The sequence below is a fragment of the Symphodus melops genome, assembly GCF_947650265.1.
Source record: "Symphodus melops genome assembly, chromosome: 1".
Taxonomy (NCBI): domain Eukaryota; kingdom Metazoa; phylum Chordata; class Actinopteri; order Labriformes; family Labridae; genus Symphodus; species Symphodus melops.
In genome coordinates this window covers 36,524,432-36,540,084 of record NC_136691.1, presented here as the reverse complement: position 1 = coordinate 36,540,084, position 15,653 = coordinate 36,524,432, and the positions used below count along the sequence as shown (strand labels likewise).

The following is a 15,653-nucleotide window of genomic DNA, read 5'->3' as shown; positions in this document are numbered from 1 at the left end:
GTGAAGCAGCTGTTATACTAAGCATAAGACAACATTCAAACAAACATCAGTAAAGGGATGTGGATAAAAGAAAAACGCTGAAAAAATAGTTATAGTGAAATGCAATACTTGAGATCAAAATGTTTTAATGAAAATAAATAGTGAAAATTTGTTCAACTTAAGTTCACAAATAAACAGGTCTTGGATATCACATAATAGAAAACAACTATTTCACTTAGAGTCATGTTTCGTCAAAGCCACATTTTTGGTGAAACTCATTTCTGTGACGCAGAGTTCCTCATGATTATGGGTGATCAATATGTTTGTTCTTAAAGATACTTTATATTGTATACACCAGCATGTGAGTGCAAAAATTGAGAGACATATATCCACATGCAGCAGTAATACTTTGTGGCTTAAAAAATGGTGTAAGTAAGAGTCCATCTGTTCAGCCATCTAAAACATTACCATTTGCATCCACACTTTGATATTCACAGTAATATACAGAACATGTACACGTAAAAGGCCTTGAAAAGGTAATGAAATGTAGCGGAGGGCAAGTCCAAAATCACATATTCTAGACAGTTATTGGAGTCACAAAGGCATTAAGGTGATCAAAGCCACATCTACTGTACATGTGAGGCCTGATCAGGTCCGGTATTATAACTGGTCCCCAGGCTGTGCAAGGGGCACTTGGGGTTCTTCCTCACAACTGTCGCCTTTCCCAACCCAGTGGATGCCGTGGCCGTTCTCTCTGGGCGATTGCTGGCGCTCCAACGTGGAGAAGGTGGTGAACTGGACTCTCTTCCTCTTGCTGGTGGGCGAGTGGATGGACTCGCTGTGCATAGGTTTGTTCCTGATGGAGCCCACACAGCTGATTGGAGAGTCCGTCACAGAGGCCAGGCAACTGGGCCTTCGAGACAAAGAGGCCGTTTTGTCAGTCCCAATGTCTATGACAGTGGTTGTCGTGTGGGAGTCCTGCTGGACCGGACTGCCCGGCACACTCATCACCAGCTCAGCGTCTGTGCCGAGCCATACCCAGTCATGCCTGTGCCCAGTGGGCTCCTGGCTGTGAGAGGGAGGCTTCTTGTGTCTGAACTTTATGACATAAGAAATACAATTAACCAGAAAAACAAGAATGGCCAGGCAAAAAACACCCAACAGAGCGTACATGCCAATCTCCAAGTCTGTGAGCGGCCTGTTGGCCAGCATTTCTTCCCCACCAATTTCTACTTCTGTTGTCTTCTGCCCAGGCACCTCCACCTTTGGGGGGAAGTTGTAAGAGTTTACCAGGTTCCCAGGAGCCTTTACAGTGCTAGTAAAGCTAACACTGCTCATATCCTCGGCTATCATATTGTCCGAGCCGTATGTTTTGCTGCCGTCACTGGGGCTGCTCATCATGCTCGTGTTTACAAGACTGGTAGGATTTCCAGCATTTCCTGTGCTGCTGATCTTGCCAACTCCTCCAAGGCTGCCACTGCTAATGAAGGTTCGTTCTGTCGATTTGATCGTGGTTGTGATCTTCTGTCTGGCTCCCTCCTCCCTTTCTGAGTTTGGGTTTCCTGCTGGAGGATCCTGGGACGGCTTCCTCTGCTTTTTTCCCCTGTTCACGTCTCCGCCATTATTCCCATAGTCACTGTCGTTATCCTTGCTGCTAACAGTGCTGCTGTCCAAGCTGGTGTTGCCTTGTGAACGCCTGCTGCTCACCCGAAACTTGACCTTGAGACTTCCACTTCCCATAGCTACAGTGCTTTTCCGTTTGGACTTCTGGCAGACCTCACAGATTGAAATCTCAACTCTGACCAGGACTCCCTCTCCTTCGCCTACTGCCACCACAGTCGGAGGTGTCCCTTGCACCGATACCACCCCTTCATCTAGGGATGTCACCGTCGTTCGGTAGAAAGCAGGATCATAAATGTCAAGGGGCGTCTGATTGCCATCACTGAACTGCACCCAGGCACTGACCAAAGCTTCCTGAAAGAACAGTAAACAGCATAAATGATCATGGTGCTTTCAAATCAGCATTTAGTCCCCATTTAAATGGAAATAGACTTTTACCTGTTTTGGACTCCGTAAAACCTCCTGTGTGGTTGTGGTAGCCACGATGGCCCTGTTGCTTCCAGGACTAAGCTGTAAGGTCATGGAGAGACCTGATACAAGCTGGACCCCCAACTCTGTAATGGTCACTTTATCATCCAAGACTTTGATAGTTGTCTTAGCCAAGATTGTGTCAGAGAGTGGAGAAAACACCTGTCACAGAACAATATCAGATAGAGTCAGTTAAGTCAACTCTCCTTGTCATGGACAATTTAGTTACAATGTTCAATTAAAACCTATCCAAGTAAAACCTCTGCGCTTTATTACAACTTTTGGTGGTTTAAGTAAACTACTTCCATCCATTTATTTCAATGCCTTGGGTGCAATACTGATTGGAGATTCTTTTCTATCCACTTCAGATAAGCATTTCAAATATTTCCAGTCAAGGACTGCATTTTGAATAGTCGTTTTAAGAAGGCTGGAAAGAAACTTTGGAAACTGAGACAAACTGACACATTTTTCTTAATGGTCATTAATTTAAATCAACTTATGGACTACAAAGACCATCAGGCCAAATAACAATCAGTGCAATTGTTTTCTTTACTACCTGAAGGCTGGTGGTCCCAGGATCTCGCCCAGACAGCACCCTTCCTGCCTGTATTCTTGCCACTCGAGTGTCCTCCACCTTCATGAAGTATCGAACCAGTCTGGTCACATCCACCTGCCAATCTGAGCCCAGGAAAAAGGCCTTTGGATCCCGAGGGTCTTCCTGCTCTGCTATAAAGTGTGTGAGTACCCGCACCAGAGCATGTTGAAACTGCAGCATGCAGCCCTTCCCCTTCCTGTCGTCTTCTTCACTGTTCCATCCCGCTCTGAGCAAAAAAAAAACATGCAGGTCACACCTGTCACACAGTAAATGTTCTGACCTGCTATATTCCAATCACTCAACCCCATCTCTTTGCTTGATTGGATTTATTTTGTGATATTACAGTACATTATGTAATGGAATCAAACCTAAAACCTTGGAAGGATATGATTTGGTTTTACAAGGGGTAAAGAACAAATCTAGAAATCCATTTAGACACCAAATAAGGGCAGGTTTTTTTATGAGTTTTTTTGTGCCCCACCTTTTGGAGGTAAGTATGGGGACCCTCCAGCTTTTGATCTGACTCAGCTCTGTGTCTGACACCTCGATCTGGAGGGGGAGTCGGGGCATCCAAACATTCAGTTCAAGCTGAGCATTCAGGTAGCTGTAGGTGAAGTTCACCAGCATCTTCACCTTGCCCTTGGTCTCTTTGCCGTTCACAAAGACATAGTCGCACCTGTCTGATACCTGAGAAGGAAAATAAATAAAAAGTAATTAATCATTCACAGACTCAATATCTTATCATTTTAATTCACCTGATAAATTCAACAACTTTGCTCAAGTACGCTTGTGTAAACAATCTATATCAAACTCAGAGTGAGACTGTCCTCAGTGAGGGAGATGTTAGTCATCTAACCTAGGACAAAAAATAATCAAACATCCTCATAAAAGTCACTATATTCACAAATAGACCATTCTCACAACAACAAATGGCCCTGTGGCAGTTTTGCGCTGCATGTGTTACCATAGTAATGTCAACTGGATGTAATAAACTACTGTGATGATCACCAGTCCGAAGCTTAAGGAACGGGCAGCATTGCAATTTTATGTAAATCAACATATCATGTGGTGCAGAGCTGAACATCAGTCCTTCACAGCGTAGTGCATTCATTACAGCGTTATCTCAAAGGTGACCTTGGTAAATTTGGGCAACTGCTCAAAAAAATCTCATGGACATTTTGAGACATGACTCGGGAGGTTTTCCTTGTTCCTCTCGACAGTCGCCACTTTAAACAAATTGGATAATTAACGCAGCATTGAAATTCAGTCACCAGCCCCTGAAGTGCGCGGGGGAGTGGAGGGGAAAAAACAGTGACTTTGACAGATAGCCTAAGGAGGTGTAGGAATAGCAAGAAGATGAGCAGTCACAGGGACCCTCTACTTTTGAGAGCATCTTGTGTCATCATTGCATCCGAGCGTCAGTCATCCTGCACCCATGACTTGTGCTTAAACTTTAGAATGACCACATCATTATGTGTCATCCTTGCAGCTCAATGAGATGCCTTGACCTTATCTCAGCAAATAACCCTATGCTTGATTGACCGTATATCCAGATTCTTAATGTGAGTCACGAGAGCCATTAAAGAGTTGTTATGGAAAATTCCTATTCCACGCATTGAAAAACAAACTAGAACTTGTGGTAAAGACTTCAGAGTTGTTCGTGTTTTCAGTTCAGTGTGAAGGCAGTCAGCCTCTAATCTGTTTTCCAACACTCTTCCAAGACGCTGAACTTCCATCGTCCATGTTTAAATAATATACTGAAGCCTCAGTTAAAAGGGAATGCCATTTTAATGTGTCATCAGCCCACTCATCCCTGTCACAATCTCACCCTGCAGCCAAGAATGTCCCTTGGTGTTTTTGGTGTCAAAACAGATATGGTTTTAAAATGGGATTTGACTTTCATCACAGGGAAATTAAAAAATGCAAAACAATCACGCTTCACTTACAAAATTCTGATTGAAGTTTCCTTCTGCAAATAATACAAGTTAAATAAGTTTTCATGAATTTGCTGAATTAATCTATTGCGAAGGGGCAAATTTAGTGGAGAAGCGTTACACTGAGTTCAGGCTTGATGTATCAGAATCAGATTTATTGGCCAGGTACGTTTAAAACACAAGGAATTTAACTTTGGTAGACTGTGCTCTCTCTGTACAACGTAAACATTAAATAATAACAATTAGCTAAAAATATAAACAGGTAATTAAAAACTTATATGTTCAAGATTATGTACAATGTAAATCATAAAACCATAGTGCCAATAATTGAATTTATTCATCAACAAAGCCACGTTAGTGAACAATTTGGCCCTGCTTTAACTGTCCAATGTCAATCAGACCTGAAGAAGAGAGCTGGTGCACAGTTTGTCTCTCCGTCATTGATTCACATTGAAAAACCTTTTCATCACAGCAGATTACATTTTGCTTTTGTTTTGTCACATGAGCTATCCATTCCAGATAAATCCTTTTTCCACATACAGTATATCACTTGCAGATTTGATACTTTTCAGGCACACCAGAAGAGAAAAGATATCGGAGACAAGCAGTCTGTTAGACTAAGAAGATTAAATGGAATATATGCGAGTGAAGCTGCTCTCCGGTCAGCAAATACACATAGAGCTACAGTAAGCTCAGAACAACAGCAAAGACGACTATGTTACAAGGTTGAAAAGAATGATTTAGGCTGCATCAAGCCTCTTGATATCCTTGTGTAATCCTGCTTTTCTTACCGCCAACACCCATCTGCTCTTAATACAGTACATGTGCACGGCATACTGTACTGTCACTCTCCTCCCTGGTGCGTCGTTTTGAGCAAAAATCGTAATAATCTGAGACATGTTGTTTCATGAACCTGCTTTGAGACATTTTTACCGGCAAAAAAAAATTATATTGTTGGGCCGAAATCCCCAAAATATCTTAATCCTTTGTTTACAGTTCCACTTTAACCTTGAGTGAAAACATTCAAAGCCTCTGAACTCAAAGGCTAGAGGGTTGACTAACAATTTCATTAGAAAACAAAGCCGGCTTTTAGCAGTCAGCCGTGCTCAGGTTCACAGGATAAAAAGGACAAGTCAAAGGATGGGAGCACAGTATCAGACTGTGAGGACGTTACTGACAGATTGTTATGCTCACTGACTGTTTTTTTAATAGTTAACTACTGAAAGTACAAATTAAGACAATGATATCATAAACAAATGTATATAGGTTCATGTAAATATGTTATTCTTCCCCAGGAACAATCCAGAAGGAATTGTTAATGTTCGGGGTTGAGGCTAGCGGAGAATCATTGGATAGACAAACAGTCCAGAAGAGAATATGTTTACCGACAAGCTAATGTATCCGAGTATAATTTACATGGCGTTTTTATCTCAGCTGTACATACAGCAACAGTTAGACAACTTTCAGGAACAATTCCAGCTTCCTCATGTAGCGGCCCTTGATGTAACAGCCTGTTTTTCCACGACAAAGATAATGTTTTGTGTGTCATGGTGGCTGCCATGAGAAGACCGCTACAACTACAACATCTGCGGATTCTCGGGCTTTATTAACTGTTGGACATATGTGAGTACTTAACAAAATATACATGACATAGGTCTAAACATAATGAAATTACTTTTGATATTATAATGTCCACATTGTAATATATAAATTTTTTTTTGTTGTTTTTGGTTTAATTTTTGAAGGAGGAACTCTTTGCAACCTTAATCATGTGCCATCATATTTTTGATAATTAAATCGAACAAAGCCCCTCTTGTTGGATTGCTTTTGTTGAACCGATTATAATGTAAAGTATCTTGTTGCATGCAACGCTTTTCAAAGTTTTCAAAGGAGCTTTGCAACACCGGCCGAGCGATGCCACATCATCCTGACACAACAAAAAAGATCAAACATTCTTTAATTTATTGGTGCAGAGCCAAGCTGTTTGTTCTGCACAACACAAAACAGACCAAGGTTGAATGAAAATTGAAATGAAATATTTGAAAATTAATCAGAACATTTAGACCTTAACCTTTTCATTTTCCACATCATGAAACGCTTATGTTAGGAATGCATAGAACCAGATAAATTAAAATTGATGAATCAGAAGGTTGTTTTATGCATCAACATTTTGCTGTTGTGTGTATAACAAGCAGCAGGGGGGAGTTGATCTTACCTTGAGAACATCTTCATCTGTCGAGCTACAATCTGTGTAGTCAGACACATCAGTGACCGATCCATCTTCTTCCACAGCTACCGTCCTCACAGGCATCACCACCTTCTTCCCGGTCAGAACAGCTGTGTTAAGGATCTCTGTGTCCTGTCGAAAAAGTCAGAGGGAATTAGCGAGAGTTATTAGGCATTTGCCAGCTTCCCCTGTTTAAGACAGTACATTCAAGCATAGACATTTATTGATGTTTTCAAGCACATGCTTTATTATTTAACCTTTATCTAACCAGTTAATTAACCCATTGAGATCAATCTCTTTCATAATGGTGACCTGGCCAAGACGGCAGCGGTACACATCATGATAAATATTACCGTTTTTTTTGTGTTTTTGTATTTGAGCAGTCTGCAATGATTGCATGAGGATGATAGTCACGTCTTGTCACACCAGTTCAAACATGATCATATAACTAGAGCTATGGATTTGGAACAATAATATGAAATAATAAACCTGCAATAACAGGAAATGTTTTTCCCCAAATTTAAAGCACATCTTCTTTAAAGCTCAAGTGACTTTTAAATAGAACAGCTGTGGCAGGTAGAGCAGATGAGTCGTCTACTCTCACAGGGGATTGTCGTTCGATCTCTGGGTCTCTGTGTCCCATGTCAAAGTGTTCTTGAGAGAGACGCAGCGACCCAGTAGCTCCCGAGGATCTGAAACTGTCAAATGAGTTGGTTTCTATTAAAATGTCAAAGTCTGTGTCAAAGAACTGGGTTTTGCTACACAGTATATTCAACACAAATGCAGGACACATACCATTCACTGTATCGTTGTTCTGGTTACAAGGCTAAATATAAGGTTGTAATTTTTTTCAACTGTGTGTTGTTACTGGGTTTTTTTGCAGACATGCATGCATGGACAATCAAAGTGTGAGCAGGAAGCAGATGGATATGTGTCTACATGCACTGACTGAAATGAAGTTGAAATAATTGAATACCGTGGGTCTGAATCAGTAAGAGAGCATTGGAGTGCTGCCCATTCAGGTTCTGTGCATTTTCACTTGATTGAAATGTACAGTGACACTTGGCCACTCAAAGCACTAAAATGAAGCAGATGGATAAGACTTCCTCAACTATAAAAAAGTGGTTCAAATGAACCAAAAATAACTCAATTTCACGTCTTCACTTCTTTTAATTGTCATTACAGTACAGTTAAAAATACAGATCTGCAGCCTGTGTCAGTGAGACGTCTGCAATTATATAGAAGTATTGAGCTCCAGCGCTTGCTGTAGTTCATAGAGCAAGTCTGAGAGTGATCAGTCAGTGATAATGTCCCCTCTAGCCAGCCATCAAATCTCCTCCTGTTTGGCCCTTTGCCTGAGGTCGCCTTCTAATCCACAAGAGAGATGAACCATGTCAAATTCACAAATCAGAACACTGTGGCATATCCCCATAACTTCAAGCACTCTGGCCTCATAATGATGGAAATGCAGCTCTGTGAGAGTGTACTGTTGAATAAAATTAATCTTATGCCCAGAAGTACAACCTAAAGTATAACACTTCTGAACTTTTGATTGTATAAATGACATGTTTGGTTCATTATAAGTGATTAAACAAATACTAGGAAGCAGAAAAAAATGAGTCTAGCTGGATCATGGAAGTGTTTGTCATTGTTACATGACTTTCCTGCAGACACTAAAGCACTAAGAAGCCATTGACCGAGAGGTGACACATACATTAGATTCAATATTGTAATTCAAGGTGTTATAAACTCTTGTGTAATGTTCCGTATTTAACAGTTCAGATTATATCATGGATTAATTATAGAGGTAGCATGATAAAGAGGCCGCTAGCACCAAAATAGATGCACATGAAGCAGCTGTTTGGAGGAATGAATGACCACATATTGCACGCCAGAACAGAGCAGAACAGCACAGAAGAGAGACATCAACTAGCTGACAGGAACAACACAAGGTCACACTCTGCTCAAAATAGAACCCATTTAGGCTACTAAACAACCCCAAACATATCCAGTCTTCTGTGTGCACGAACCAGACAAGAATGGATCAGAGCAAAGTGCATTTTATGATAAATTCATGCACCAACGCTCAATCAGACGCAGTCTGAGTGTTGCAATTATCGGAAACACGGCTGTCAGTAATGTCAATGCAGGTTTGTATCATGATTAGTTGTGACGGCTAACTCACCATTACAAGAGGAGCCAGGCCGACAAAGTCTCTCTGAGTGGTATAGATCCTCATGGCTCCTTCAGTCTTGGCCATGTTTTTGGAGTCGGAAGGTAGCTCCAGCTTCCATATGATGAGTTGACTGTCGAGAGGGCTGCTCAGCTCCTCCACTTCAAAATCCATCTGGAGCACCTCCAGCAGGCTGCTCTCAAGCCTGAACAGAACAGGACTGGTTAGAAAAATATGCGTAGGCTACCACACATGCAAAAATATCTGTTTATAGGTCCAAACCAGAACAGCTGGCTCTATGTGAAGGCTTTCTTGAAAGACTTTTTATTATTACATCACGTTATTAATTTTATGATTTGTGCAGGACACAACTGTGAGGGCTAGAACTCTTTTTTCTGTCTTTATAATGTGATTTTAGCACCAGAAACAAAGAATCTTTCCATCACAGCCCCTGACACTTAACACGATTATGTATCCACTGGGGTTTTGCAACACTCTCTCTTCACACATTCAATTCCTGTAGAGATAATCAGGTTTGAATAAAGGTGCAGTGATTATAGTGCAGCGTATCCTGCCCCTCAGCCTGTGGCTCATTGTTCTCTGTACAGGAGGACAAGTCAGAGTAGATCAGAATCTTTATCGGTTAGCGGAGCCCAAAGGAAAGTGCATTAAAAAGGCTTTTGTTTTACTGTGTTCTTTGTGTAAGAAAAGAGAAACACACTTTGGTTGATGATTAGGATGTTAGACATTTGATTAGATAAGAGTCTACAGCCATGCTAGCAGCTCTGTGAGGCTTTTCTTTGCATAGCAGTGCTTAAATCTAAATGCTAATTCCACATGCTAACACACTTTTAGCACGGAACCTCATTTGATCCAATGTCCTTTAGACTCAACATTTTTTAGGGATTTTGTATCGCTATAATAAAAAACATTCAAATACAATTAATAATAGATTAAACAAAAGATATGACAATTGATGCATCATCATACAGGCAAATAAACTTCAGTGATGCTTATGGTCACAGTTTTTGTTATGTTTTTGTATGTCATGTAGATCACTTTCACCAAAAGCAGATTCAAATGGAAATGTGCATGTAGACTGCTGCTGCGACATACGTATGAAAAGATAATGTTTCAATATGCTCATTTAATGTAGGATCAAAATATAATTTATCTTTGTAGACTGCAGTAACCAGCAGCTAATATATTGTATGGTTTGGATAATGTGTACATATTAAGTAGACAGATGTTTACTGATAAAAAAAATAATAATAATAAAAAAGTAAACAAAAAATGACCTGGGATTTGGGGTTTTCCGTCTTAAAAAGTAACATTAAGCTGTTTAGAATTTGGCTGATTGGTAAGAAAGTGAAGATATATTAACGAAAAGGGTGATTTCCCAGTTGCAACCCAATCCCTTTCTTTGAAACTTGCAGATGGTTCTGTAACTCCCAGCATTCTCCCAAACTAAAATAAAGAAAGGATAAAACTGAACTTATCCACGCTGGCCTTCCTCCTGAGTCGTGGGTGCTGTTAAATGTGTACTGAATAAAAAAGGCTGTGCAAGGACAGCATCCTGCTGCATACACAACACATCATAAGCCTTTGTAACTTATAATGGCCTCTCACTGATGCCAGCTAGAACAGAGTGTCCTAGCCATGGATTCAATTTTCTCCCATGGCCCAAGTTAGCATACTTTCTTGGCACTGTATTGAACCATAGAAAAGATATATTGGAGGCGAAAAAATGCAATAAGCATGCATGTACCTCCATGGACATTATCAGAGCTTGTGTATCGGTGTGTGCATGTTATAAATATCTGTGTCAGAGTTGAGCAGATGAACAATAAGTCCTGTTTGCTGCATAAAAGTGACCTCAACAGGCTCGCACACCAGCCGATTTGCTGCATTAAAGTAAAAACAATGGGAGAAACTGCAAATCATATTTTGTTAATCCTCCACTAAGTTCAAAACTCAACAACAAAGCACCCTAAAGTCCTCTTTCTGTATCTCCTTCTCACTCAGTGTTGCATTATCTCCCCTTATTTGGGTCGAGACAGAGGTTTAATGTAATTGAATAATCTTAGCATATTGTTCAGAGACCTGAGATTAAAGGATGATAATACTATTCTATTCAAATATCAAAACAAGATATGCTGGACTCACGTAAGCGTGCCTATATCGCCTTAAGTATGCATTAACACAGAAAACCATAAGAAGGAGGATATCCCTGTGTTATTTACGGCATCAGTCATTGTTATGTAGAGGAATGATGCTTAAACAACTTGTTTACAGATGGCACTGCTGCTCTGTGAGTAGCAGCGCTTTATATTAAAAGATCCCAAACACGCTGCTGCAACAGAGGATAATAAAGCTTTAATGTACAGACACAGCAAATGCTTTTAGTGCTCACTAAAAGCGGTACGACAAAAAGTCAGAGAAATCCCCGTGTGGTGTGACAGTAGTGGCTCTCTGCAGGGGTGCTGTTGGTTTCATGACATTTTAGAGAGGATTAGCAGAAATGACTGAGTGGAAGAATATGTTTTCACAAAATACAAGTAGTGATAAACAATGTCGTAATCCATATGAAATGGGGAAAACAACTTAATGAGGTCAAACCAATAATAACACGCATATAAGGCCAGTGTTCTGGCTCTGTTTTATTCCATGAAGTATCACACAAACCCACGTTTATTTTCCACATGGTTTAATGAATCCCTGCACTGGACTCAGCTGATGTCTTTTATTGCACATCACTTTGAAACAAAGTTTTCTGAGAATGTATTATCCTTTAACTACTTGTATTAGTTTATTCTCTTCTTATCGTGGAGAAAGCTGGCTACATGCACTTGCTCTTTTCCAGCTAGGCCATCCATTCACTCAGAGATTACAGCTTAATTTTTACAAGCATTTCTTTTAGCATGCTCCAGAGGCAGACATTAACATAGCCTACTGTTTAAGTTTTATCTCAATGGTTTCAGAAGCCATGGTTGGCTTGACAGGGGAATACGAAATAAAGTGCATAAATGACAACATAAATTATGTTGGACGTTAAAGCCTGTGTTCGACTAGTTTAATTGGAATGATACAAAAATAACTGATCTGTACCATCCTACTTTTTTGGTACCCTTCTGTTGGGGGGCTAAGCAAAACCATTCAGCCCTCAAGGTTGGAACTAGACACACTGCAGACGATCGATTGATTGGGAGAATTTTCACTACATTTACACATTTACTATAGTGCCTTTCTATTGACTCAGCTGCTAGCTTAGTTATTAATAAGACACTTAGTAGTCACTGTTTTTAATGTTTTAGCCTGTACTACTTTATACAGCTCCATGTACTTCAAAAGAACTGAAAGAGAGGTGTAACTTCAGGTGAGAGAAGATCGACAGAAGATTCCCTTCTCAATGCAAGGTGAGGTTAGGAGGTGAGGGCCATGCATGTGTGACTGAAGTCCATTCACCTGAGTTTAATGACAGAAAGCCACACTCAGATGAACTTAAAATCACATCTGAGATAAGATACTTGTTAGGGAAAGAGTGTTGCCCCTGTTAATGGGGTTATAAGGCAAGTTAAGGACTTCTCAGGCACCCAAAGAGCTGCATTTGATCTGGAAAAACCTGCAGGTGTCTTGTAATCAGCTTTAGTGTTCGTCTCCTAAATGGCTCAACACAGTTTTTTGTGCGTTTGCCTGTTTTGAGTCAAAGGCTTAAACACACTGCATGCCATGGATGCATGCGTGTGCTTGGCTTGTAAACAAATAGAAATGATTAAAGTGGACGTAAAGTGGGCTGTAAAGGGGAAAAGGAATAGCTGTTTACAGGGGCAGCTTAACAGAAACATGTGCAGCCGTGTGCTTAGAAAGTTTTAGTGATGTCCTCCCAGGATACAACACTTCTGCAGAAAGCCGTGTTCTGTCTTGTGCTGTACAGATGGTGTGACTTTTACTCCACAGGCACAAAGACAAATGCTGAGTCGCTTTGCAGGACATACCTTGGTGTGTTATTTGTCTACAGCGATTTAGGCTTATAAATATGCAATATATTTCCCAGTGGCAACACCATAGACGCATGCAGATAAGTTACATTCACTGGCATGTAAATGAATGTGAATAGAACCGACTTGCCTTTTCCCAGGTATGGGGGCCTTCCTTTGACAAATCACAGCAATGGCTCCATCTGCACCCATATCCAGAGTGATGTCCCACAGTAAAGAGTTACTGGGTGTCGCTGTTCGAAAGGTCACGCCTTTCTTTACTGTCGCTCTGTGAAAAGTCAGAAACAAAAAGGTCAAGAATGTTTTAAAAGGGGAAACGTCTCAAAAATTCAGCCCATGAATTGTTGTTTTTCTCAAAGTTTAAGTAGTTGATTAATTATTTAGAGGATAAAGCAAACCGATCTAAACAATCCGCTTGTTATTAGTTTAGAAGTGTGAAGTTCCAGATCTTTGTCCTTTATGCTAGATTTGACCTTCGACATCAAAACTAACGTTTCTGTCAGACTAAGAATTTTTCAAACTTCCTATTCAGGTGATCGCAAAAAGAAGACAATTCTATGGAAGCAGGACCACCTTATATGCTTGACATAGAAACTGAATATTTATAGTATTTAGAGGAGCAATCAATCACAATAAAAATAGGACGCAAATAGTGTCAGAAATCAATGATTTAGTACCACCCGTACTCCACCCTCTAATTGCCCTTATTCACATGTGCATAGCAAACAGCAGAGAAACATTGTTCTCCCTTTGTATCATTACGTGCACTAATTTTTTTCAACAAAGCGAATAGACCATTAGTTTTCTCAGCCTCTAATTTGCAAACAGAAAGCATTATGCAGCAGAACACGACCATCCTCGTGGGTTTCCTCGGCATAAGCAGCCTGCTGTAGGTCAAATGTTAATAAGATATTCTTTTGCAAGTATTGAGAAGGCCAGAGGAAGCACACGTGTAAACAGGTCCTCTCTTGTATTATTGCTAATGGTCCGTTGGACTGTTCTCAGCAAGTGTAATTTCTGATGTGCCTCGCTGGATATTCAATGAAGACAACATCCTTGTGTATTGTTGTTCTTCATCTGCATGTAATGCTATGCGATTACTCACTGGATCTCTGAGATAAACTGTGATTTAGTGCATTTTGTGTCTCGGAGGAGGTGTAATCTATGAGCAACAACAATCTGAGCACTTCTCTTGATTTGGGCTGGGGGGAGATCACTTACAAAGTAAAATAAAGAGGAGGAGACATTGCTCCCAGTTGCTCCCAGCAAAAGGAAACAAAACAGTCTATCAAACATCTATTATGTCTTAAATGAAATATGAAGCATGTCAGCTTAATGGATTTGTGGGGAGTTCTGTCAGTGCATTTTGCATATTTGTGTGAGAATGCATAAGTAAGCCAGTGCGTCACAAACATCTGCACATCCAAGATTAAATCTGCAGGACAGGTCTCAAGTGGCCTTTCTTTGCATTGAAGTTTCTGCTTTAGACAATAAAGAATTGCTTTTAAATTAAAAAAAGGGATGACCACGTTAAGTCTTTTTTCGATATTCAACAGAGCTTCAGCAGGGAGCAGAGGGCTAAAAGGTGAAATCTCCTGCTTCTCTGACAGTCCCAAAAACCAAAACCTGCAGGTCCTCTGGCCTATTTTTCTATTGGCTGCACACAGCTGAATGAAACAGTTTGAATATGAGTCAGTGGAAGCTTAATGGCCATATTCAGCAAAGTTTTTGCTTTTCACACTTTTACCCCAGAGGTCACAACAACAGACGTGAAACACTCTGACCTGACAAAGCCAGAACGTCACAACTGTGCCCTGAGCACAAAGAGCAAAGGGGAGCCAAAAGCTATCCTAACACCAAGCTGTTCTTGGTGTTAGGATAAAAAAAAAATCCCCTCTGTATATTGAGCATCAGATTGCACGAAAAGAGGAAGGTAACCAGTCTGTTGTTATCAGCCAGACGGTTCCCAGGAGGCAGCAGAGCCACAGCGGCTAAACACGCCTTAGGTTCCATGAAAAATGTATGTGGGTCAGCCTATGATTGTGACGTACGATTTCCAACATGCAAGAAGATGCAGGTTTTTTTTTTTTAATGCAAAGCAAAAGAACTTTTGTAGTATTCCCGAGCCAGCAGGTGCTGCAAGAGAACATGTTCGACTAAAAAGTCATAGACGGCCCATTTATTCACTTTCCATGTATCTTCAAACCTTGTACAGAATAAGAGAAACAAACGTTTGCCAGATATGTTTTTTTTTACCTCAGAAGGGATGCTTAGACACTGTGAACCTAAACAAGCCAACTCCCAATATAACATTAATTTTGAAGGTGCAGCCTCCATTGAACATGCATACACACTGTTAGTATTAGAGATGGGACAAAATATCCCTTCACCATCAAATTGATGCCCTGACTTGTGTGATACAGTCATTAAATCGCTGGGGCCAAATATCGTTTTTTTGTTGTTTTTTTTGAATGATCAAAGAAATACACTGCTCTGAACAGATTTGGCAATCTGACTCACTGCCTCCTTCTTCACGAGTCTTCAAATTGGCGCTTTATGACAAAATGAGGGTAACTTGGTTCAAAATGAATTGGCTGCAGAAGTTGACAGAGGGATAAAGTTGAAAAGCGCAAAGACAAAGAGTGAAGGACCAAATTCA

At 40.5% G+C, this 15,653-nt stretch overlaps 1 protein-coding gene across 1 annotated transcript in view; it reads right to left on the bottom strand.

The window, feature by feature from the left end:
• Window positions 1-108: 108 nt before the first annotated feature.
• Window positions 109-15,653, bottom strand: part of LOC306826061 (transmembrane protein 132D) — a 28,868-nt gene continuing 13,323 nt past the window's right edge. The window contains exons 3-9 of the mRNA XM_079347136.1: window positions 13,125-13,262; window positions 9,009-9,201; window positions 6,812-6,955; window positions 3,144-3,349; window positions 2,624-2,888; window positions 2,038-2,229; window positions 109-1,953 (exon numbers count right to left, since the gene is read on the bottom strand). Coding sequence (XP_079203262.1) covers window positions 640-1,953; window positions 2,038-2,229; window positions 2,624-2,888; window positions 3,144-3,349; window positions 6,812-6,955; window positions 9,009-9,201; window positions 13,125-13,262 — 2,452 coding nt within the window. The 3' untranslated portion in view covers window positions 109-639. The remainder of the gene's footprint in view (window positions 1,954-2,037; window positions 2,230-2,623; window positions 2,889-3,143; window positions 3,350-6,811; window positions 6,956-9,008; window positions 9,202-13,124; window positions 13,263-15,653) is intronic.